Raw genomic sequence first — 24,130 nt, 5'->3', positions numbered from 1 at the left:
CAAAGGGGTTCTCTTACCAGGAGAGGCTTAAATTCTGTAAGTTACAGCATCTGGAGACTAGGTACCTGCGAGGTGATTGACTGAGGTGTACAAGGCCTTGAATTTGAATGGTTTGAGCAGGCTCAATGCTGATGGGATACTTCTGCTTGCACAGATTAAGAACCTGAGTGGGCATAGATTCAAATTGAGGAAAGACAGTTGTAGAATAAATGTTTGACTTTAGCTAGTAGATAGCTGATTGCTGGAACAAACTTCCATCTGTTGTTGTTGTTCCACAACAACAACAACAACATCTGTTGTTGTTGTTGTGGAAGTTTGATAGCTTAAATAAATTTAAGGCTGAACTAGACAAACATTTGGAGAGACTGGATGGATGAAATGGGAAGTTTTTTTTTTCAGCTGATGCTCTAAGCTTGCTTTCTTGCATCATATTCCTCAACTAATGCTAATGCTAAATGGTATGTTTATTCTTTGATTACTCCTGCCCATATGCAGGAGTAATTGCATTTATTAGTTTTATGCATCAACTGCCGCTTATCAGCCCATCTATCCAATTTTTTTTAGGCCTTGTTGTGGTAATATGCTTTGATTTCTGTTCTTATCTATTCTGCCAACCTTTGTATCACCTGAAAATTTCTACAATTAAAAACATATTAGAAAACTTAGGCAGAACAGTCTATAAGTTTAGCATAAGGTTACATTATAAGGTGAAGTCCAAGGGCCAAGTATTTGGCCCCTTGGGATGTCAGTGAGAGCAGAATGTCTCTCTGTGACTGAAATTGAATACATGTAACGTGCATGAACTTTTATTTGTTTCCTGTTTTCCTGACAACTGAGTCACCCAAAAAAAAAAAACCATTGACCATTTTGAAACAGTGCAGTCTATATTTGAAACATTTCTCCCTAATGCCTGAATCGCATATGCATCATCACTTGGCAGGTTACTATTTACTTGAATCCCTGACAAGTCTCCAGTTTTATTTGTCTCTAGTTTCTTCAGTTAACTCAATTTCATCTAGAAATGCAACCAAGTTTTAGATTGGTATATTCCTTAAATGTGGTACTTACAAGACGGTCATCAGTTGAACTAGGATTGTCTACTAGATTGGCCTTGGAATATTGTTTAATGTCGTAAGCTGAACTCATTGTACACAGGGGAATTGCTCACTATCATTTTTACCTGAGTCACTTTCATTCTTTGTCCTTGGATGAAGTATTCAAAAATAGATCTTTTTAACAACTATCATTAATGTAAGAATTTACCTTATAAGAATATTACAGAATTAACAAAATATTTCTGCATTTAAATTTAAGAATAGAGGCATCACTAGGGTATGGTAAACGTGGCACTAGCCACAGGCACCAATCCGTCATGACTGCTAAATGGAATTAGAGAAAAGCTTCAGAATAACTGAATCTATAATTCACTTTAAAAATATAATAACAACTGCAGTTACTGAATGAATTACTTAAAATTCAAATAAATATTTAGGATAAAAGCCTCAAGTTGTAAATGCTTTTAAGAAATGGAACATGACAGTGCAAAAGCTTCAGGTTTGTAGACAGCTGTGAACAAGTTAAATTCATATATATTTCATATTATAGAGGCACTTCATCATGCATTCCCCAGTGCTGCAGTATGCATTTTAAATAAAAAACACTGCTTCAGTAGAGAAGTTATATTGCAATTTATTTAAAATGCATGCATGAGTTATGGCACAAAGTAAAATGCATCTTGAATAAAATATATATTTAATTAATGTGTGTAGTGCAATACTGAAGTAACTCGTAGTGGAGTGCTCCACAATATCACAGCAAACCTAGTTTTCTCAGAGCTATGTACAAATCTGATGCTTTTGCCCTGATGTGTACTATAATCTAATAAATTACAAAAATACAAAAGTTAAGTGCTTTTTCTGAAATAACATCTCGGTACTTAAAGATAAAATAAGCCATTTTAATTTCAGGAAAGAGGACAATGACAATTTAAAATGCTACATAACTTCTATTAAGTGGCCAGACAACACAGATAAGGCAGACAGAGGGGAATTACAAATTACCTTAAAAGTTGTTGTTGAACAATGTTGCACACTGTTTTAAGTATGTTAATTTATTATCCCAAAAGCTACTGACAACTGAAACTCCTAAACTATTCTGCAGTCTAAATTACTCCACACCATCAAGCATCTCTCATATTGTGGAGTTATACTTCGCAACTGGATTGACATCATTGCAACACCCGGGTACCTGCCCACCCACTGATGAGGAGCCAATAAGCTCCGAAACGGTGCCATATGGGTGATGGTATCTGCTGAGAATAAGTAACAACAGTCTTCTCCTATGGTGAAGCGTTACTTATTCAAGGTGGTGCAATATCATGGCAACTCGCTGTAAAGGTATTCCAATATGAGATATACTTAATGATGCAAATTTATAACTACTTAAGTAGTTGGCTACGTACAGAAATGATACAATTGTGCTAACTTGTAAGTCAGTTCTCATACCATATAACTGAAAATTTCAATTACATTTTTTCAAAAATTATAGATTAATAATTCATTTAATTTTCAGATAATGCAGCACACAGTATTTTCATATCTCACAGTTAAAACTGCGCATTGCAAAATGTAATTCAAAAATCAAATCAGAATTGGTTTTCTTTTATGCAGAATATGTCCATTCTGTTGCATCAATTGCTCATTCTACAAGGTGGTCTTAAAGTAATGCAATGTGAAAATACATGGGCTGTGTTAGCAAATTATGAGAAGTCTTTGTCAAAGGATGCAAGGAAAAACAACAAAGATTTCTTTATTTATGTAAATACTAGAAGGATGGGGATGAATAAGATCTGCCCACTTGATATCAATGGTTTAACTATTGATGATCCTGCTCAAGCTGCTGACAAACTAAAACAGATATTTTACATCTACATTCACACATGAGTAATTAGGATTAGCATTAGTAGAGGCATATGATGCAAGAAAGCAAGCTTATGCAGCATCAGCCAAAAAAAAAAAAAAAAAACGCTCCCATTTCACCCATCCGTTCATTCCAAATACCTGTCCAGCTTAGCCTTAAGTTTATTTAGGCTATCAACTTCCACAACAAAAGATGAAAGTCTGTTCCACCAATCAACCACCTGCTGGCTAAAGGCAAATTTCCACACGTCTATCCTACAACCGTCTTTCCTCAATTTGAATTTATGCCCTCTCAGGCGATTATTCTGAGCAAGAGAAAGAATCCCATCAGCATTGAGCATGCTCAAACCATTCAAAGCTTTATACACCTCAATCAGATTACCTCGCAGGTGCCTAAGTCTACAGACACTGTAATTTGCAAAATTTAGGCCTTTCTTCGTAAGACCAACCCCTTGTTCCATTCACTAATCTTGTTGCCCTTCTCTGTACTCTTTCCAACAGCTCTACATCCTTCTTAAAATGAGGCCTCCAGACTCGTATACAGTACTCAAGGTGTGGCCTGACCATTGCCTTATACAAGGGGATAATCGCCTCCTTATTCCTGTTAGAAAACTTTCTGTATATCATTGACAAGACACTATGAGCTACTCTTGCAGACCATCTGCACTGCTCAAAAAACTTCATATCTGCCTGCAAAATTACTCCCAGGTCTTTTTTGTTCTCTACCACTGTCAGTGTAGTGCCACAGAGTTGATACATTACTCTGGGATTACTGCTTCCCATATGTAGTACTTTACATTTGTCAATGTTAAACTTCATTTGCCACCTCTCAGCCCATCTGCTCAACTTTTCTAGATCCTGTTGCAGCAGCATAATGTCATTAGAGTCCTTTACAACCCTGCCAACCTTCGTATCGTCTGCAAACTTGGACATTAAGCCTGATATATCATCATCAATATCATTTATAAATACAGAAAACAATAATGGACACAACACTGAACCCTGAGGGACTCCACTAATAACATTAGTCCACAAAGAGCAGTGTCCATTGATTACCACTCTCTCTCTTCTCCCACTCAACCATCCCTTAATCCATAGCAGCAATTTGCCTCCAATGCCACACTGCTCCAATTTGTGCAGCAGTCTTCCATGTGCAACAGTATCAAAAGCCTTTCTAAGATCCAAATATATGATATCAAAGTTATTCCTTGAATCCAGTTGCTTTGTGACCACATCACAGTATCCAATCAAATTTGTCAGACAAGACTTCCCCTTAACAAAACCATGCTGTGTCCAAGCTATAACTGAAGTCTTGTCTAGATGATCCTGCAGTGCTGCTTTAACCATGCCTCCATTAATTTCCCTGGAACAGAAGATAAACTACAGGTCTGTAATTACTTGTGTCGCCCTTTGATCCTCATTTGTGAATTGGGGTCACATTTGCACATCTCCAGTCCATGGGTACCTCTCTTGAGTTCAAGGAAGCTCTCATAATTATGGCTAAGGGTTTTCTTACTTCCTTTGCTGTCTCCTTTAATATAACTGGATAGATCCCATCCACCCCGGGTGCCTTTCTTATGTTTATCTTCAACAATTTCTCCTCCACTTTCCTCTTGGTTATTACAAAATCATCTAGCTCACTGCCAGAGTTTAATTCACCTCTGGCATTCCCCTCCCCGAATAACTCCTCATGTGTGAATGTAGATGCAAAATACTCATTTAGTTGGTTAGCCCCCTGAGCAGGATCATCAACAGTTGAACTATCAATATCCAGTGGACCAATCTGATTCATCCCTTTCCTTCTAGAGTTTACATAGGTAAAGAACTCTTTGCTGTTTTTCTTTGCCTCCTTTGCCAAAGATTTCTCATAATCTGCCTTTGACTGCCTAATCTCCTTTGTGACTTGGTTACAGACCAGCTTATATCTATCATAGGCTTCCATGTCACCCATTAATTTATTTATATCCCATGCATTTTTCTTCTCTGCACATGTCTCATTAGTTAATCTGACATCCATTTAGGCCTAAACCTTGAACAATATTTCTTTGTTGATATGTAAAGCCTAGTAGCTTCCAAGATAAGTTCTTTGAATGCCTCCCATTTTGAATTTGCTGTTGGTAACATCATCAGTTGGTCCCACCGTATAGAATTTAAATAGTGTCTCAGACCACAGTAGTCGTCTTTACGAAAGCAAAGACCCTTCCCTTTACTCCTGATGGTAGTTACCTCTTTGAGTAAATCCCATTTCAGCACACTGTGATCACTGCCACCTAGTGGTTCCTTTATCTGCAGATTCTTAATGCATGATGAAGAATCGCTACTGATAATCAGATTAAGAGTATTACTTCCCTCTAGTTGCCTCCTGAACATGCTAATGTAGAAAACAATCATCCAATGAATCCACAAAAGCCTTGCTAGTGTGTGAGTGACCATTCCACAATTCCAGTCAATATCCAGGAAATTAAAATCCCCCATTATAAGACTCTCTGATTTATTGGTCCACTCTATTTCCCTGCACAGTTTCTTATTATACTCATCAGAGTCATTAGGCCTATAACACACTCCTACTCTCAATTTTGATCTCCCAGCAGCAATGTCACACCAAACCGACTCGACACCGCACTGTCCAGCGATGTCGACCAGCTGCACTTCCTTGGATTTTATGTGTTTCTTAACTAACAGCATAACCCCTCCTCCCGTCCTATCCTGTCTATCCTTCCTGTACACATTGTACTCCCCCAAATTCCAGTTCTGCATTCCTTATGTCTGTGTGACACCACGTCTGTGATATCCCAACAATATCTGCCTTTAATGTTTTGACCAACACCTCAAATTCATAAAATTTATTTACCAAACTCCTAGCATTGGTGCATATGCAAGTATACATGCACCTGTTCCTATTCTTATCTATCCTAACACAACCCATGTGTTTACTTGTACCGCAATGACTCTCAGAAGTCTCTGAAATACTCTGCATCTTGTTTTCCAGGCTGCTGCTCATTCCAATAGAAGCAATGCAAGAATCACTTTCACCTCTGCCAGTGGCTACTGTTAATCTATTAGTCCTTGAATTCCCCAAAGCTAGCAGTTTTCTGACGCACCCAACACTGCCTCGATAGCATCAGCAAATATTCTTGCACCCTTTCTATTTAAGTGTATCCCATCCCTATAGAAGCAGTCTGTCCTGTAATTCTTTAGGGAAGTAGAGGCCAGGAGTTTTTCAAATTCTAATAAGTAGATAAATAAATTGTTTTGTACCTGAGAGGAAAGTTGAAGAGAAATTGATGAAGCTAAACATAAAAAAATGCATCTGAGATGGAATCTTTCCAATTATATTAAGCGAGACAACAAAGGAAGAAACAAACCCTTAGCCATCATTATGAGAGCATCTTTGGATTCAGGAGAGGTCCCTGTAGACTGGAGGTGTGTGAATATATCCCCAAATCACAAAGGGATATCAAAGGGTGACATGAGTAATTATAAACCTGTTAGCCTAACTTCTATTCTAGTGAAAATAATGGAGTTACCGGATAAAGAAGTAATGCAGCACCAACCAGACAGGAATGCAGTTATACTTCAGTCACAGCATCAATTTGTTAAGGGGAAATCTTGTCTGACCAATCTGATTGATACTATAACAGAGTAACAAAGGAACTGGATGAAAACAATAATTTTCACATCATATACTCAGATTTCAGAAAAAACATTTGACACCGTTGCACATAAAAGATTGCTGTACAAGTTGGAGCAGTGTGACATTAAGGGCAAGTTACTGCTATGACTCAAGAAATGGTTGATTGGAAGAAGACAGAGTGGTTATCAATGGACACTGCCCTTCATGGACTAATGCTATTAATGGAGTCTCAGGGTTCAGTGCTGGGCCCATTGTTGTTTTCTGTATTTATTAATGATACTGATAAATGTATATCAGGCTTAATGTCTAAGTTGAAATAGGATTGTCTACTACAGCCATTCTCAACGGGGTCCACAGCACTTTTAAAGGGGCCGCAGACTGAAAACTGTAATACGGCGAGTACAGAAACTGAATTTATTAAACATTTTAAGAGGAAGGAAAAGGTCTTTGCTGCTAGGATAATTTTTTCCTTCTCCCAATTTTAGGTAGAGGGCACTCTGGGAAACCATCATATCCTTTCTTTCTCATGACGCGCATGGAGAAAAACTCATTGGTGCTAAAGCAGACATATTTTATCTGGCAGATAAGTTTGACAAACTTAATTTATTAAACAAGACCTTACAGGGTAAACACAGTAACCTCATAGGTAGTAAGGAAGGCATTGTTTCTTTCCTTAAAAAGCTTAAAGTCTATTGGAACAATATTAGACGACCAGCTGCACTTCCTTGAATTTTAACAAGGATCTCATTGGGAATTTTTATAATTTCCAAACCTGAACATGATCGCAGAGGCACTGAAGACGATAACGTTACTGTTTATGTGAAACAGCTAAAGCAAATACGCACAGATCTGCAGGAAAGATTTAATGACCTGTTAAACCTCAATATCCCATATTGAATTTTAGATCCATTTGAGGAACAACCCACAGATGTTGAGGCAGCAATTCAAGAGAGTTTAATTGATCTCCAGAGTGATATAATTGCACGCCATAAGTACAATCAATTTAAAAAAGATTTTTGGGTCAAGAGTGATCTGCCAAATAGACTCTCAAAACTATGGGAAAAGGCCAAACTAGTTTTCACTGCCTTTCCCTCAACATATTTGCTTGAATGCAGATTCAGCAAGGTGGTAGTAGTAGTAGTGCCATGTGATGCAAGAAAGCAAGTGTATGAGCTTATGCAGCATCAGCCAAAAAAAAAAATTTTTCAAAACAATTCCCTCTAAATGTTTGTCCAGTTCCTCCTTAAATTTATTTAACCTATCAACTTCTACGACAGATGGAAGTTTGTTCCAGCAATTAACCACCCACTGGCTAAAGGCAAATTTCCGGACATCTATTCTACATCTGTCTTTCCTCAGTTTGAATTTATGCTCCCTTAGGTTTGTAATCTGAACAAGTGGAAGAATCCCAGCAGAATTCAGCATGCTCAACCCATTCAAGGCCTTATACACCTCAATCAGATCACTTCGAAGGTGCCTAGTCTCCAGCCGCTGCAACTTGCAGAACTTAAACCTCTCTTGGTAAGAGGATTTCTTCACTCCCCTCACCAATCTTGTTGCCCTTCTCTGTACACGCTCAAGCAAATCTACATCCTTCCTAAAATGAGGCCTCCAGACCTGTATGCAGTACTCAAGGCATGGTCTGACCATTGCCTTATACAGAGGGACAATCACCTCCTTTTCCCTGATAGCAAAATTCCTGTATATCATTGACAAAACCCCATGACCTGCCCTAGCAGCCTGTCTGCATTGTTCAGAAAACTTCATATCTGATTGCACAAGTACTCCCAGGTCTTTTTCATTATCCACCACCTTAAATGTAGTACCACACAGTTGGTACGTTTCTCTGGGGTTACTTCTACCCATATGCAGTACTTTGCATTTGTCAATGTTAAACTTCAGTTGCCACTTCTCAGCCCATCTGCCCAAATTTTGTAGATCCTTTTGCAGTAGCACACTGCCATTACTGTAATTAACAACCCTGCCAACCTTTGTATCATCTGCAAACTTCGACACTAAGCCTGATATATACCTTCATCAATATCATTAATAAATATACAATATAGGTAGTTTCCTTGATATCACAACAAGAGGTAACATTTGACTATCACTATCCAATTTGGAGCTAGACATCAAAAAACTTGTACAGGAACATCAAGCTCAAGGATCTCATTAAAATTTTCATTTAATAAAAATCTTTTTTAATTTTTTGTAATATGTACGTTCATGTTTTCTTCTTTTCTACATGTTTAATAAAAATGATTTCCTATGTGTCTGTTTGTTCTGGAATCATTTACAAGCCATAGTGCACATATCCATTAAATTTTCCGTAAAAATCCAATATTCACGGGTAACATTAATGACTTCTTGCTTCTTATTAGTTATCTTTTCAATAGACTTGAACCTTGATTTTTATACAAACTTGTTTCAACTAAAACCTTAATACTTTCACGAAGTGATTACAACAATAAGCTTTTTTTTTGAACAAAAAACCACTTTTTTGAAGAAATGGAATGTATTGTAGTCGGTAGGAGAGAAGTATGGAAGAAATTTACCAACTAAAGAAAGGCTGAAAAAAGGTGAGAAAGGCTGGTTTACTAAATTGGCCTTGGAATACATGTTGTAAGTTGAACAAATGATGGACTCATGATACACAGGGTAATTGCCCACTATCGTTTTTACTGAGTCACCTTCATCGTTTATCCTTGGATGAAGTATTCAAAATAGAGCTTTTAACAACCATCATTAATGTCAGAATTTAACTTATAAGAATATTGCAGAATTAACAAAATATTTCAGTATTTAAATTTAATAGAGGCGTAACTAGGGTATGGTGAATGTGGCACTAGCCATAGGCACCAATCCATCATGACTGTCAAATGGAATTAGAGAAAAATAAAATAAAAGCAGGGTAAGCTATTGCAACAAGGCAAATGGGTTGAGAAGTGGCAAATTTAATGTCAACAAAAAGCAAGGTATTTCATATGGGGAGCAGTAATCCCAGATTAGCATACCAATTGTGCAGTCAGATATGAAGTTCTCTTGCCAACTTTCAATGTGATGAGCATTGGAATGTACCTTGCACATGCCATTCTGCATTGCTAGTGTTTGATTAACATTTCTTCTTTCAGTGTTTTTTTTTTTTTCTTTTATTTTTAGTTAAAATTTATCATGCCCAATCATATCTGGTCTATGATCACATGAACCCTCTGCTGTTTATACTACTTTATGCTGTGTATTCCTTTAAGTTGATAAAGGGAAACTCCACCTTGGAAGCGACTTGTTATCCATTGATCTTCATCAAGATTTTATTTATATTTAATTTTATTCTTGTTTATATAATATATTATATTAAATTGTGATGTTAATTTTTTTTTGGTCATAGCAAGAAATCATTCACATCAAGAAACTGCCTTCTCTTTATCTCTACTGTTTAATTTTGTGCATATCATTGACAGTGCTGCCTTTGTAGTGAACAGAATCAACATTTCAGGAAAGCTTTTGATACTGCTGCACATGAAAGACTGCTAAACAAATTGGAGCAGTATGGCATTAAAGGCAAGTTGCTATAATGGATACAAGGGTGGTTGAGGTGGAGAAGATAGAGAGTGGTAATTAATGGACACTGCTCTTCATGGACTAATGTTATTAGTGGAGTTCCCCAGGGTTCAGTGTTGGGCCCATTGTTGTTTGGTATATTTATCAATGATATTGATGAAATTATATATGGCTTAATGTTCAAGTCTGCAGATGATACAAAGGTTGGCAGGGTTGTTAATGATAGTAATGACAGTATGCTACTGAAACAGGATCTAGAAAAGTTTGGCAGATGGGCTGAGAAGTGGCAACTGAAGTTTAAAATTTACAAATGCACAGTACTGCATATTGGGTAGAAGTAACCCCAGAAAAACATACCAACTGTGTGGTATTATGCTTAGGGTGGTAGAAAATGAAAAATACCTGGATATAATTGTGCAGTCAGATATGAAGTTTTCTGAGCAGTGCAGACAGTCTGCCAGAGCAGGCCATGGGGTCTTGCAATGATATACAGGAATTTTGCTAGTAGGGAGGAGGTGATTATTCCCTTGTATATGGCAATGTCAGGGCATGCCTCGAGTACTGTGTACAGGTATGGAGGCCTCATTTTAGGAAGGATGTAGAGTTTCTAGAATGAGTGCAAAGAAGAGCAACAAGATTGGTGAGTGTAAGGAAGGGGGTGCTCTTACCAAGAAAGGCTTAAATTCTGCAAATTGCAGTGTCTGGAGACTAGGCACCTGCGAGGTGATCTGATTGAGGTGTATAATGCCTTGAATGGGTTGGCAGGCTCACTGCTGATGCGATTCTTCCTGTTGCTCAGATTACAAACCTGAAGGGGCACAAATTCAAATCGAGGAAAAACAGTTGTAGAATTGATGTGTGGAAATTTGTCTTTAACCAGCAGGCAGTTGATTGCTGGTACAAACTGCAATCTGTTGTGGATGTTGATAGTTTAAATAAATCCAAGGAGGAACTGGACAAGCTTTTAGAGTTAATGGTTGTGTGAAATGGGATTTTTTTTTTTTTTTTGGCTGATGCTGTGTAAGCTTGCTTTCTCGTATCATATGCCTCTGCTAATGCTAAGTGACCTGCACCCTACTTGACAATTTAACTTGTGATTACTGTGATTGAAATGCAGAATCTTGAACTTGCTGGAATTAAAGCTAAACTGCCATTATTTAAGACCAACTGTACAATTTGTCTAAATCTCGTAGCAAATTTTGACTTGCAACACCATCATTAATATCATCAATTAAAATTAGAAATCAAGGGTTCCCAAGATGGCATCCTGAAAAATCCCAGTCATAATAAGGTTCCATTTGGAGCACTGACCATTTATAACCACTCTTCATCAGTAAATCATTCCTTTATTTACTACAGAAATCTACCTTGGCATGGTCATGGTGAAATTACAGCACTATCAGAGGGATATAGAGAAGCATTGCTTTTATCCATGATGTTGACGTTATAACATAACAGAAATGATGCACATAAAAGTTTACTAAAAGTATCGTGATAATGACTTGAGTTCTTATTTCCCATGTTTTTTTTTAAAATTCAAAAGCCTATTTTTACAATGCTTCTAAAGTGACAAAATAGTAAGTATACATCACTAAACTATCCTATATAATAGGCATCAAGATTTTTTTAATAACTGCAAAAAAAAATTATACTTACCAGAGGAGGAAGCTCTTGTAGTGTGTCACCAGCAGCAAGGGCGCTTTGATGGTTTGGTGCACTTCGTGATGACGTATTAGGATGCCTAAAATTAAAAATAAAATTTAGTCATCAAAATAACATTTCAAATTAAACTAAATAGTCCTACGATTAGTTTAGAAATGGAAGATTTAATATATATTTCTTCAAGTAAGCCACTTAGATTTAATCCCATTCCTAGGTAAAGTCTTCAAACAGTTCTATGGCCTATCCATGGATTCTAAGTGGCTACTTACAGAAATATACCTTACCAATATATAGCTTCAGTTAAAAGTTTTATCAGGTCAAATATAACAGTAATCGGGAGTTTTGTATGGTTAATTGGTGAAGGGTCTTTGTTTAGCTTGTCCCAGACAATGTCCAAGGTGTATTCAACGTTCATGTTGGTATATAAAGAGGTGACATCTAGGGAAATAGGTTGTCTTTATCATTAAGTGTTTTATCTTTTAGGTTGTTAAATAGCAAATCGTAGTATTTTATTCCAAATTTTATGGTTTATCTGATCGGTTTGACTATATTATATGTGTGGGAAGCTAACGCTGAGAACTTCAAACAGTTCTAAATTTTATTTAGAACTGTTTGAAGACTTTACCTTCTACCAATTACCATACAAAACTCCCGATTACTGCTATATTCGACCTGATAAAACTTTTAACTGAAGCTAATTATATCACCTTCCTAGGTAAAATCTTCAAACAGTTCTATGGCTTACCCATGGGATTAAATCTAAGTGGCTTACTTGCAGAAATATATCTTACCAATACATTTAACTCCCTTTATTTTGCAGATCAGGGGCTCACATCTGGTGAGTATGGGATTGGCACACCCAGGGTCCTGAGCTGGATATCATCATTCTTCTCTTTCTTGGTGATTCCATTCTACTTTTGACTCTCTCTCTCTCTCTCTCTCTCTCTCTCTCTCTCTCTCTCTCTCTCTCAGGGTAACTTGGGGAATTCTTTCTTTTTTTTTTTTTGGCTAGTACAGCATAAGCCTCAGACTTCCTTGCACCATATAGCTAATAATAATAATGTAATAATCCTCTGCATCACAGATGCGGGGAACATATAGGACATCCTACAAAACTTAAATAATATCCGTGCAAGATTAAGTTTCATACTAGAATTCGAAAATACCGAAACAAAATCATTACATTTTCTAAATTTCACCCTCACATGGGTTATGAACAAAATTCAATTCAGCATATACAGAAAAGCCACCAACACTGGAATGCCTCTTCATTACAATAGCTACCACCCCTTCACCTATAAAAGATCCATCATCCTTAATCAATTTCTTAATGCCTACAAATACTCAATATCTGAATCACCCCTAAACACAGAAATACAAATGGTATAAAACAGATTTCAAAATAGAGGTTACCCCTACCTATAATACAAGCAAAAAGCAAAAAACAGATTACACAATATCTCTCCTGTTATCAACAATAATAACATAAAAAAATATTTTATTGCTTTACTGTATACTGAACAATGGTTCAAACAACTAAATAGTAACAATAGTACTCAGGATGGCAAGTACACTTCTTCAATACCCTTCAGAAGATATGGCTATCCCACTGAGAAAGCCCAAAAGTGGGAATGAAGCTTCAAACCATGTTTTTATAGGCATGAATAATTTGTATAATGTGCAACTCTGTAATGTGTCAATTTCTATTCGATACTTGGAATTTGCAAGCCAGGATGTCTATTATATCATATATTCACCTGCGGCAACTCTATTCACAAAAAAAAATAAAATATTCATGAAAAACATTTCGTTCTGTTAATTTTGTTGAGCAGTGTATATATATATATATCCCCAGGGGCTCAAATCTGGTGAGTATGGGCTTGGCACACCCAGGGTCCTGAGCTGGATATCATTATTCTTCTCTTTCTTGGTGATTTCCTTCTACTTTTGTCTCTCTCTCTCTCTCTCTGGTAACGTGGGAATTTTTTTTTGGCTGGTGCAGCATAAGCCTCAGGTTTCCTTGCACCATAGAGCTAATAATAATAATAATAATATCATTAGTCACTGATGCTCCTAAAAATCTACTACTACAACAATTACAGTCATCATGAAGCTACCTGCACGAAGCTGGATATCTAACATCGTGAACATGACCAGAAATGGAATGCTAACTCTTTCAGAATGAAGATGGGCTGAGAAGTGGCAACTGAAGTTTGACATTCAAAAATGCAAAGTACTGCATTTGGGTAGCAGTAACCCCAGTGAAATGTACCAACTGTGTGGTACTACACTCAGAGTAGTGGAGAATGAAGAAGACTTGGGGTAATTGTGTAGTTAGATATGAAGTTTTCTGAGCAGTGCAGACAGGCTGGCAGAGCAGCTTATGGGGTCTTGTCAATGATGTTTGTTTTTGTTTTGTTTGTTATTTGGAGCATTAGCAACTAAGGCCATATTGCTCCGGGGATATGCAATGGTCATTCCCTGACCTTTCCGCATCCTCCGTATTTGGTGGGCATGGGCTCGAACCCCTGTCTAATCACGAAGCGTGTGCTACGCACTGCTGCTCCTGCCCACCTGGCTACTACGGAGGCGCCTTGTCAATGATGTACAAGAATTTTGCTAGCAGGGATAAAGAGGTGATTATCCCTTTGTATAAGGCAATTGTCAGGCCACACCTTGAATACTGCGTACAGGTCTGGAGGGAGAGAAGGGCAACAAGACTGGTAATGGGAACAAAGGAGTTCTCTTACCAGGAAAGGCTTAGTTTTGCAAATTGCAGTGTCTGGAAACTAGGCACCTGTGAGGTGATCTGATTGAGGTGTATAAGGCCTTGAATGGTTTGAACAGGCTCAATGCTAATGGGATTCTTCCTCTTGCTCAGATTATGAACCTGAGGGGGCATAAACTCAAACTGAGAAAAGACAGTTGTAGAATAGATGTGTGGAAATTTGCCTTTAGCCAGCAGGTAGTTGATTGCTGGAACAAACTTCCATCTGTCATTGTGAAAGTTGATAGCTGAAATAAATTCAAGGAAGAAGTGGACAAACGTTTGGAGCAAATGGGAAAGGTTTTTTTTTTTTGGCTGATGCTTAACAAGCTTGCTTTCTTGCATCATATACCTCTGCTAATGTTAATGTAAATGCTAATGCGGCCTCTCGGTATATGCTTAAAAACCCTATTTTGAAGATTATGCATTTTGCTGTTTATTCTGATTAAAACCAGTGTAGTGCTGATGACTGATATTTGTTAGGTGAGTACACTTAGATAACACTTAGAATGCTCTTTTTTCAAAAGAATCTTGGAATCAAACATGGCAACTGACCTTGGGGTCCTAAGATATGAAATGAGAATTTAGTCATGGTATTATGCATACTATGACTAAATGCTCATTTCTTACAAAACATTCAGTACATTTGTTTTCATATTGGTCATGAGATATAAGATGGACCCAATTATAAGAGCATCCTTGGATTCAGGGGAGGTCCCCACAGACTGGAGATGCGCAAATGTATCCCCAATTCACAAAGAGGGATCAAAGGGTGAAACAAGTAATTACACACCAGTTAGTTTAACTTTGGTTCTGGGAAAAATAATGGAGTCACTGGTTAAAGAAGCATTGCAGGATCATCTATGCAAGACTGCAGTTATAGTTCAGGCACAGCATGGGGTTTAATGGGCAGTCTTGTCTGGCCAATTTGATAGGATACTATGATGTGGTCACAAAAGGAACTGGATGCAAAACTAATTTTGATATCTTGGATTTCATACTTGGATTTCAGGAAAGCTTTTGATTCTGTTGCTCATGGAAGACTGCTGTACTGATCATCAGTATGGCATTCAGGGCAGGTTGCTAAAATGGATAAAGTAACGGTTAAGTGAGAGAAGACAGAGAGTGGTAATCAATGGACTCTGCTCTTCGTGGACTAATGTTATTAGTGGAGATCCCCAGGGTTCAGTGTTGGTCCATTGTTGTTTTCTATATTTACCTTCGTCAATGATATTGATGATTGTTGTTTTCTATATTTACTTTCGTCAATGATATTGATGATGGTATATGAGGCTTAATGTTCAAGTTTGCAGATAATATGAAGGTTGGTAGGGTTGTTAATGACAGTATGCTACCGAAACAGGATCAAGAGGAGCTGGGCAGATGGGATGAGATGTGGCAACTGAAGTTTGATATTGACAAATGTAAAGTACTGCATATGGGTAGCAGTAACCCCAGAGTAATGTACCAACTATGTGGTACTACACTCAGGACAGTGGAGAATGAAAAAGACAGGGTAATTGTGCAGCCAGATATGAACATTTCTGAGCAGTGCAGACAGGCTGCCCGAGCAGCTCATGAGGTCTTGTTAATGATATACAGGAATTTTGCTAGCAGGAATAAGGAGGTGATTATCCTTTTGCATAAGGCAATGGTCAGGCCACACCTTGAGTACTGCACACACAGGTCTGGAGGCCTCATTTTAGGAAGGATGTAGAGTTGCTAGAATGAGTGCAAAGAAGAGCAACAAGATTGGTGAGTGTAAGGAAGAGGTGCCCTTCCCAAGAAAGGCTTAAATTCTGCAAATTGCAGCATCTGGATACTAGGAATCTGGATACTAGGAATGGCGGTGCGAGGTGATCTCATTGAGGGGATAAGGCTTTGAATTGTTTTAGCAAGGTCAATGTGGTGGGATTCTTCTTCTTGCTCAGATTACGAACCTGAGGGGGCATAAATTCAAATTGAAGAAAGACAGTTGTAGAATAGATGTGTAGAAATTTGCCTTTAGCCAGCAGGTGGTTGATTGCTGGAACAAACTTCCATCTGTCATTATGAAGGTTGATAACTTGAATTAGTTCAAGAAAGAATTGGAGAAACTTTTGAAGCAAATGGATGGGTGAAATGGGAAGTTTTCTTTTTTGGCTGATACTGTATAAGCTTGCTTTCTTGCATCATATGCCTATACTAATGAAGTCATAATTAACAAGTATTTTCTGTAAATTTTCACAAGAAAACCATAATTTTGGCAGCTATGATGTTCTTTTTAAATTTTCTGTATCCTGCCCCAGGACTGAATCTTTCAGCATAGAATGATATGGCTCAACAGGAGGTAGTCTTACTGGGGGATTCAATTGTAGATAGATGGAACAAAACCAGAGTATGTCTGCCAGGTGCAAAGATAGATGACATGACTAAGAAGTCATCAATTTTAAGGTTATTAAAAGGTGTATTGTGATAAATTTGGGTACTAATGACAAAATATAAATAACTTGGTCAAGAACTACAAGGTCAGTTGAAAAATGTCACGAGAAGTTACAAAATTGTGTCTGCAATTCTACCCAGGCATAATAGAAAGGAATTTTTTTTTTCAGTGTGGCCTGCCCAATTAATAGAAGAAACTTGTTATGTAAAAATGGAATTCATTTGAACAGAGTTGCAAATTTTTTGCTAATGTCACTGAGGATGCCTTTAAGAGTTCAGGTGCCATTGCAATGATGCATATAGGAGCCATCGGAACGATGCAAGTTAGTGACACAGGCCAAAGTGGAGTTTAAGCAACTAGAAGGATACATCAAGATTGTAAAATGCTGAAAGAAACAAAATTTAATTTGTGTATATAGTAATGTGAGGAGGTATTGTAAATAATCAAATTAAATTAATTTGAACCTTTCATTAGGTTAATCAATGCTGATATAACAGGACTAACATAAACACTATGCCATCCAAAAAAAGGGGATGAAGAATTTCATTATGGAGAGTATAGGGCATTAAGGAAGAATAGGGAAGGTTGAAGGGGAGGGGGGTTGCTGCTTCTTATAAAAAACTCTCTTAAAACAATCAAACTGTACTGAGTCATATTAAGTTCAGATGGATGTTGAGTCTGTGTGGTGCAAGATAATGTGCAGCAAAGAGAAAACAATAGGTTATGTTACAGACCAAATAAAGCTGAGGAGTATAACAGAAAGGTCTATAGGCAATTTGAATGGACATCCAAGTGTGACTGCCTCATTATGGGCAACTTAAATCCATCTCTTATAAACCAGAATTTGTGGATGGGCAATATGCTATTTAGAGCCATCTGGATCACTGTTATTTATTCCAACATGTCAGAGAAGCTATAAGGGGCTCTAATATCCTCAACTTGGTACTCACAAAGGATCCAGACTACATCAAAAATTTGAGAGAGCAGGTAACAATAGTGGGACTGACCATAATGTCATAAAATGGGTAATCCAAAGAGATTTCTGTGGTTAAAGGAAAATGGGAGGACTTCATTTTCAAGAAAGGGGACTACAATGGATCAAGCTCTATTAACTGGAGAGTCAACTATAAGCTGTTGGATACAATTTATTATAGGAAATATACAAGGTATTCATACTGGATGTCACCAATGCATTTGTTCTAGTGGAGAAACTTCACAAAAGAAAGCTGCCTCAATGGACAACCAAAGAGATTAACAGTTTAAACAAGCAAAAAGGATGGGATAGTTATTAGATCTCAAGTCTATCATGAGATAATGATTTATATCAGTATTATAAGTGTATATATAACAAAACCACTGAAGGAGTAAGACAGAAGAAAGTTCAGTATGAGAACTGGAGAGAAAGAGATCTTTCACATATGAATACAAAAGAGAAGAGAGTGAATCAGATAAGTCCCTTACTTGATCAAACTGCAAATGTTACAGAAGTGGCAAACGAGTTGAAAAACCATTCAAACCATAAGATCTTCCTTGCACCATATAGCTAGTAATAATAATAAATAATAATAATAACCTGTGACAAAGAGTCAGATTGTAATAAGTGATATATCAATCTTGGAGAAGAGTATAAGGGGAAGCTGAGAATAAAGGTAAGGATCCAGGAGTGGACGGTGTACAACTTGTTATACTAAAAAAGACTGTATATGAGTGGATTATGACCCTACGTTACGAGACAAAAAAAATCGGCCATCCGTAAAATTTAAATGTAACTCATATTAGAGAGTGTAAATCACATCTTGGTTATCATTCCACTGGATATGCTTATGAGATTACCATTAGACTCTGGGATGATCCCCTCCCCCAGAGTGAGGAAGCATTAACATTTCCCATTTCACAAAGGAAGTGCAAAAGTCATGATGAGCAACTATAAACTAGTGAGTTTGACTTCACTGGTGGATAAGATTGTGGAGTCTGTGGTTAAGGACAAAATGCAAGTCCATCTCAATAGGGATGGTATCCTCAATGGATCACAGCATGGGTCCACGATGGGAAAGACTTGACTGACCAATCAAATTAATTGTTATGATTTGATTGGTTGTAAAACAGTCATAAAACAATTGAATCTGGGAAAGAACTCTGACATTATTTATCCTGACTTCAGTAAAGCTTTTGACAGTTTCCCCATGATAGGCTATTACACAAACTGGATCAAACTGGAATTAATGGAAAAATGCTTGAATGGATCAAGGGATGGCTAAATGACAGGAGACAAAGAGTAGTCATAAATGGACATATCCCATGGTGAACTAGTAGCAAGTAGAGTCCTCCAAAGATTGGTGTTGGGGCTACTTCTGTTTCTTATTTTCCTTAATGATACTGATGAGGATGTGCCACAGAAGTTGTCAAGGTTTGCTGATGATTTAAAGTAGGAATGGTGGCTAATGATCAGAACCAGGCCATTCTCCATCAAAATTATTAGATTGGTTGCACAAATGGTCTGAAAAATGGCAACTGAGCTTTTAATGCTTCTAAATGCAAATTTTTGCACCTAAGTAACACAGACATCTAGGCTTTATTTAAAAGCTTGCGAGAAGAAGTGGAGTTAAAAGTGGCTCAAGACAAAAAAAAAAAAAAAAAGACTTAGGAGTTATGATTGCATCAGACATGAAATTTTTCATGGGGTGTAAGCAGGTGGTTAGAAAGGTGCACAGTGTCCTGTCTATGATATATAGGACCCTTCACAAGTAGGGAAAAGGATACTATTGTCCCTTTATATAAGGCTGTGGTGAAACTGCATGTAGAATTTTATTTAGGGCTGGAGGTCAAATAAAGAAAGACAAAACTTCTAGAAAGGGTTCAAAGAAGGGTAACCATATCGGTGAGGGCAGTTAATTGATGCCCACATGAAGAAGGGTTAAGAAACACAAGGCCCCTAAGAGGGGAATCAGTAAAATGAATGACAGACTCTCTCTCTTCTGCCAGTGTATTTTCACTTTTCACTGGCAGAGAGAGAGAGAGAGTATCAAAACCTGGGTCTTTCTACATGGTATAAAACTTGATTTGTATAACTCATGTATGAATAAATTCATATTTTTACAGAATTCAATGTCAGCATCTTTCTTTATAATATGGCAATGTAATGAAAACTTAAAACACTTGTAAAACTGTTGCATATTAGGTGCATGGAAGTCACTTTGATCATAAATTGAAATGAACTTTTAGCAGAAGTATTTATGAATATTTCTTATTTGATTTTTTTTTTTTTTCTGGACAGTAATACCACACATACACCGATGAGCCAAAACAGTATGACTACCTACCTGATATGATGTTGGTCCTCCACATTCAGCCAAAACAGCTTGTACCTGGCGAGGCATGGATGCTACAAGATTTATAAATGTGTCTTGTGGTATCTGGTACCAACACGTAACCAGCAGATCCTTTAACTACTCTAAGGTCCATGGTTGAGATGCTGCAGATCGGAGTTGCTGTTCCAACACAAACCACAGATGATTGATGGGATTGATGTCTGGGGAATTTGGAGGCAAGGGCAATACCTGGAAATCTTCCTCATGTTCCGCGAACCAGTCACGAACAATCCAGGCAGTGTGGCAAGGTGCATTATCCTGCTGAAAGACAGCACCGCCAGAGGGGAAGACTGTTGCCATGAAAGGATGTTTGGTCAGCAATGATGTTTAGGTAGGTGGTAGACGTCAGAGTGTCTGGCACATGGATGACTGGACCCAGGGTATCCTAGCAGAACAATCGCCGCCACTGGCTTGTTTTCATCTCATGGTGTAGCCAGGCTCCATCATTTCCCCAGGTAAACGATGCACACGTACCCAGCCATCCACATGGCGCAACAGGAAACGTGATTGATTGGACCAGAAGACCGTCTTCCAATCACTCAAGGTCCAGTTTCGATGCTCGCGTGCCCATTTTAGGTGCTGTCACTGGCGAACCATGGTTAGCATAGGCATTCAGAACAGCCTGTGGCTATGTAGCCCCATTTTCAGCAGGGTTCGATGTATTGTGTGTTGTGACACATTACTTCCATCACCAGCATTCCAATTACCAGCTAGTTGTGCCACAGTCACCTTTCTGTTGCCACGTACCATCTGGGAGAGCCTTCGGTCACCTGGAGCATCGATGAGCCTGGTCATCCAACAACTCACTGGCAGTTTGTGGGTTCCTCCTCCTTGGACCACTTACCGGTAGGTACTAACCATGGTTAGTACCATGGTCAGCCATGGTACTAACCATGGCTGACCATGAGCATCCCAACAGCTGTGCCGTTTTGGATATGCTCTGACTCAGTCGTCTGGCCATTACAATTTTGCCATTGTCAAACTCGCTTAAGTCTGCTGCCTTTCCCATTTGAAGAACAAGAGTAACACTGATTAACGGAGCTCAGTATCAGGTGTTTTTTATACCATGTCCCGACCAATGCACGTGCCGTAGTTCACCTGCAGCTGCTTCGATTTGCATAACAACTTGCTGGTCATAATGTTTTGGCTCATCAGTGTACTATATTATTAATTTGAAATACCATACTCATAGCAGCAGCATCTGTAGCAAAGTTCACTTATTCTGCATTAACCTGAATAAATTTTAATATCTTTAATAACTAGAATAATACATTTAAGTAAGATACATGGTATTGTATGTATTTCTGTTGGACTTTGCCCTTAGCCTTCACAATGAACAATGGCAAGAAATAATAAAAGGAAATGATTGCTTGAATGAGGCTAAGTAAAAGTGGGAACCTAAGACAGTCTAGATGACTAAAGTAATTTAGTTCCAGGAGAGAGGGGTCTTGCCATTTCTTCTTACTTTGTCTTGTCTTGTGAGTGGAGCATTTGCTTGCAGAAAAATTGTTATTAACTAGGATATTAATAACAACCACCTAATCCATCACTTAGTGTTTTGAGTGAGGTCCTCTTAACCAGGCAGTGGTAGTACAAATCTAATAACAAAAATGGTGGATTTAATAACAATAAAGCCCCCCCTTTTAATTTCTGCATTAAAAATTTTGGGTGTTTTTTGAATTGTCTGCCAATTATACCAATATTTCCACTTTTCTTAAAAAATTGCAATATTTATTATATATATCTTTCATTTTTTAATCAAAAAATAAAGTTCCGAATCTATCATTCCAATCCATTTTCTAGTTGAAAAGAATACTATGCACACAAAATTTTAAATGTGCACATATGCATATATTTCTACTTTATTATACACAGTGCACCAATTAAATAATGAGACTGCGTGTGCTCTGCGTTTAGTATTAACAGAAGAGTCCAAAATAGTACATGGTTAGATCCGCTAGAGTGTGCTCTTTCCAACAGTGCAAGTTGAAACTTGTCCGGTCAGTAGTTTGTGATTTATGACGGAAAGAGTAACAGTAGTTGTGTGCATGTCGTCAGAAAATTGAAAGGGGAGCAAAGAGCAGTTATCAAATTTTATTGTAAATTGGGAAAAAGTGCTATGGAAACTTTTAAAGATTTAAAAAAAGGTTATGCTGATGAATGTTTGTCTCAACCAAGAGTGTTTGAATGGTTTTCTCGTTTTCATAAAGGATGTGAGTCATTAGAGGACGATCCCTGACCTGGCCGCACCAATACACTCGCACAATCTGCCATCAACATCAAGCAATTTTTGGCAAAAAAATCGATTGCAGTCATCAAATCATCGAACACCCCCATATTCCTCAGATTTGGCTCCCACAGATTACTTTTTGTTCCCCAAAATGAAAACAGCCATGAAACGAATGTAATACGGGACGATAGAGGACATCCAGACTGTAGTGATCAACCAGCTGAAAGTAGTACCAGAAGAGTAGTTCCAGATGTGTTTTCAAAATTGTATAAAAGATGTAAACGTTGTGTACACATCAGAGGTGATTACTTCGAAAATATATAACTTTACTTTTCCATTAGTGTCATTCTTTTTTTTTGTAGTAGCGTCAGTCTCGTCATTTAATTGGCACACTGTGTATGTACAAATACTTCTAAAATAATATATGTACATATTAGATACAATTCTACATTTCAATTTTTAATATTTTTCGAAAATTTATTTTAAATTTAGTGTTCTTTAGAACACATATTTAACCATTAATTAGAGGGTAATGTGGGAGCATTATTTTTGATAGGCACCTATCAGGTGCTATGCCAACACTGCTAGGTTAAGCATATTATGCAAATATAGAACATCCTTGTTTACACTGCAGTTGGCATTACAATATCTATTTATAATTCTGCATGGTTAAAAAATAATAAATAGCTGTTTACCTTTTCTCTGGTATATCTGTAACATCAAAAGATACCATTTTTTCTAATGTTTGAGCAAATGCCTGAAGAAGACTCTGAGAAAGTTGTTTAATTGTACCTTGAACATTAATCTGGTTAAATACCTGTAAGAGAAATAAATATATCCTAAAGTATGACAACAGCAACAAATAAGAGATAATATGAAAACCAAGGAGCATGTTAGTCAGGATAGCAAACAAAAATAAGTACATATACACCATATAACTAATTATAATAAGTGTTGACGTCTTCACCCATGAATTTCATCTCATACAGTTGACCTTGGTTTTTGCTGCTTGGCACTATAAGTCAAATGGAGCCATCGACAAGATTCATATTTTATTTCTCCTTGCCACAGTTTGACTACTGTTTTAAAACTGCATGACTACAATACTTGACTTTACAAAATACAGAGCCTTAATGGTAATAATATAACAATATGCTGTATCTGTCTGTCTAGGAATATAAAGATTAGCACTGGTTTCCAGAAATTGAGACTGATCATTTTTATTCCTTGACCTGCTTCAGTGTAAGAATTTTAAAATATTAATTTATTTACGCTATGTTAAACCTACTACTCTGAGCAAAAAATATCTGCAGGGAAAAGTATTATACTTTTATATCTCAATATCTCTTATTTGTTATTTTCAGTGTTAATAATTAAAGCAGTGTATTCTAACCATATTCCATTAATGAGGACTGACCCATAAAACACAACAGACAACCTAGAACAAAAACATTAATCAATACTCTCAAATATTCTGGAAGCCTGATAACCAACTAACAGTAGTAAGGACAGCAGGTATGTATTCTTCTCCTTCACCAGCAACAGTGGTTATGTATCCTATTTTATTTTAC

At 37.4% G+C, this 24,130-nt stretch overlaps 1 protein-coding gene across 1 annotated transcript in view; it reads right to left on the bottom strand.

The window, feature by feature from the left end:
* Positions 1–24,130, bottom strand: part of Sec5 (exocyst complex component secretory 5) — a 444,876-nt gene that overhangs the window by 105,382 nt on the left and 315,364 nt on the right. Inside the window, exons 19-20 of the mRNA XM_090380740.1 lie at positions 23,255–23,376; positions 11,767–11,851 (exon numbers count right to left, since the gene is read on the bottom strand). Of these exons, the coding sequence (XP_090236866.1) occupies positions 11,767–11,851; positions 23,255–23,376 (207 nt within the window). The remainder of the gene's footprint in view (positions 1–11,766; positions 11,852–23,254; positions 23,377–24,130) is intronic.

The sequence above is a fragment of the Mastigoproctus giganteus genome, chromosome 9 (assembly GCF_048544385.1).
Source record: "Mastigoproctus giganteus isolate SK-2022 chromosome 9, ASM4854438v1, whole genome shotgun sequence".
NCBI lineage: Eukaryota > Metazoa > Arthropoda > Arachnida > Uropygi > Thelyphonidae > Mastigoproctus > Mastigoproctus giganteus.
The sequence above is the reverse complement of the archived record's forward strand: the minus strand, read 5'-3'. Positions and strand labels throughout refer to the sequence as shown.